The sequence below is a fragment of the Aplysia californica genome, unplaced genomic scaffold (genome assembly GCF_000002075.1).
Source record: "Aplysia californica isolate F4 #8 unplaced genomic scaffold, AplCal3.0 scaffold01533, whole genome shotgun sequence".
NCBI classification, from domain to species: domain Eukaryota; kingdom Metazoa; phylum Mollusca; class Gastropoda; order Aplysiida; family Aplysiidae; genus Aplysia; species Aplysia californica.
The window spans coordinates 20,749-21,740 of record NW_004798803.1 but is presented as its reverse complement, the minus strand read 5'-3'; the positions used below and the strand labels follow the sequence as shown (position 1 = coordinate 21,740).

The 992-nt window shown below is 41.9% G+C and overlaps 1 protein-coding gene across 1 annotated transcript in view; it reads left to right on the top strand.

The window, feature by feature from the left end:
• Positions 1–991, top strand: part of LOC101860550 (condensin complex subunit 1) — a gene marked incomplete at both ends in the record, with an annotated part of 38,508 nt that extends 37,517 nt beyond the window's left edge. Inside the window, 2 exon segments of the mRNA XM_035973616.1 lie at positions 216–354; positions 978–991. Coding sequence (XP_035829509.1) covers positions 216–354; positions 978–991 — 153 coding nt within the window.
• Between the last annotated feature and the right edge of the window lies 1 nt (position 992).

Genomic DNA, 992 nt, shown 5'->3' with positions numbered 1-992 from the left:
AGCAGAGTAAGTCTGATTCCCTGTAAAGACTTCTCTGTTGACATCCACCCCTTGGCGCTCATATGACCTTATGCAGTTGCGAGTGCCGTAAAACCTCTACTATAATATTTTTTTCAAAATCTAGTCTTCAGCACTTATATGACCGTATTGTGTTGCAAGTGCCGTAAAACTCTTACTAAAACAACAATTTTTCTCCTCTGTTTGTTCCTGGCCAGGCGGTCCTGGAGGAGTTTGAGGACAAGCTGAGCCAGGCACACACACGGGGGCTGGACCAGGAGGGCGCGGTGGGGCGGGCCGCGGGCAAGTCTGTGTGTGAGCGGCCCGTCGGGAGAGCAGGGGGCAGGAAAACTCCAGGTATGTTTCACACCTGCCTGCCAGTATGTTTGGGACGTTTGATGTACATTGACATAAGACATATTATTATATATATATATACTGAACATGCTGATAATAAACTACAAACATGCCATTTGTCTTAATTCTGTGCCTTGTTCTGTACACACAGTCCAGTATAACTGTCATAATTCTGTGCCATGTTCTGTACACACAGTCCAGTATAACTGTCATAATTCTGTGCCATGTCCAGTACACATTCTCCAGTCTTATTGTCATGTTTTGTGGTATGTCCAGTACACATTCTCCAGTGTTATTGTCATGATTTGTGGTATGTCCAGTACACATTATCAAACATCTGTCTTCTATCCTTTTCTTTGTATGTTACTCTCTAGTAACACCGCTAATTTTTAGCACTTGTATGACCTTGTTGTGTTGCAAGTGCCGTAAAACTCTTACTAAAACTAAAACATCTATCTTCTGTATATCTCTCTTTCTTTTTCTTTTTCTGTTACTCCTTAGTAACACTTGTAATCTCCGGCACTTATACGACCTATTTGTGTTGCAAGTGCCGTAAAACTCTTGCTAAAACTAAGACTAAAACATTGTTACCAAAGCTAAAGACTGTCTCTTCTTGCACGCAGCTCGTAAGAAACCAA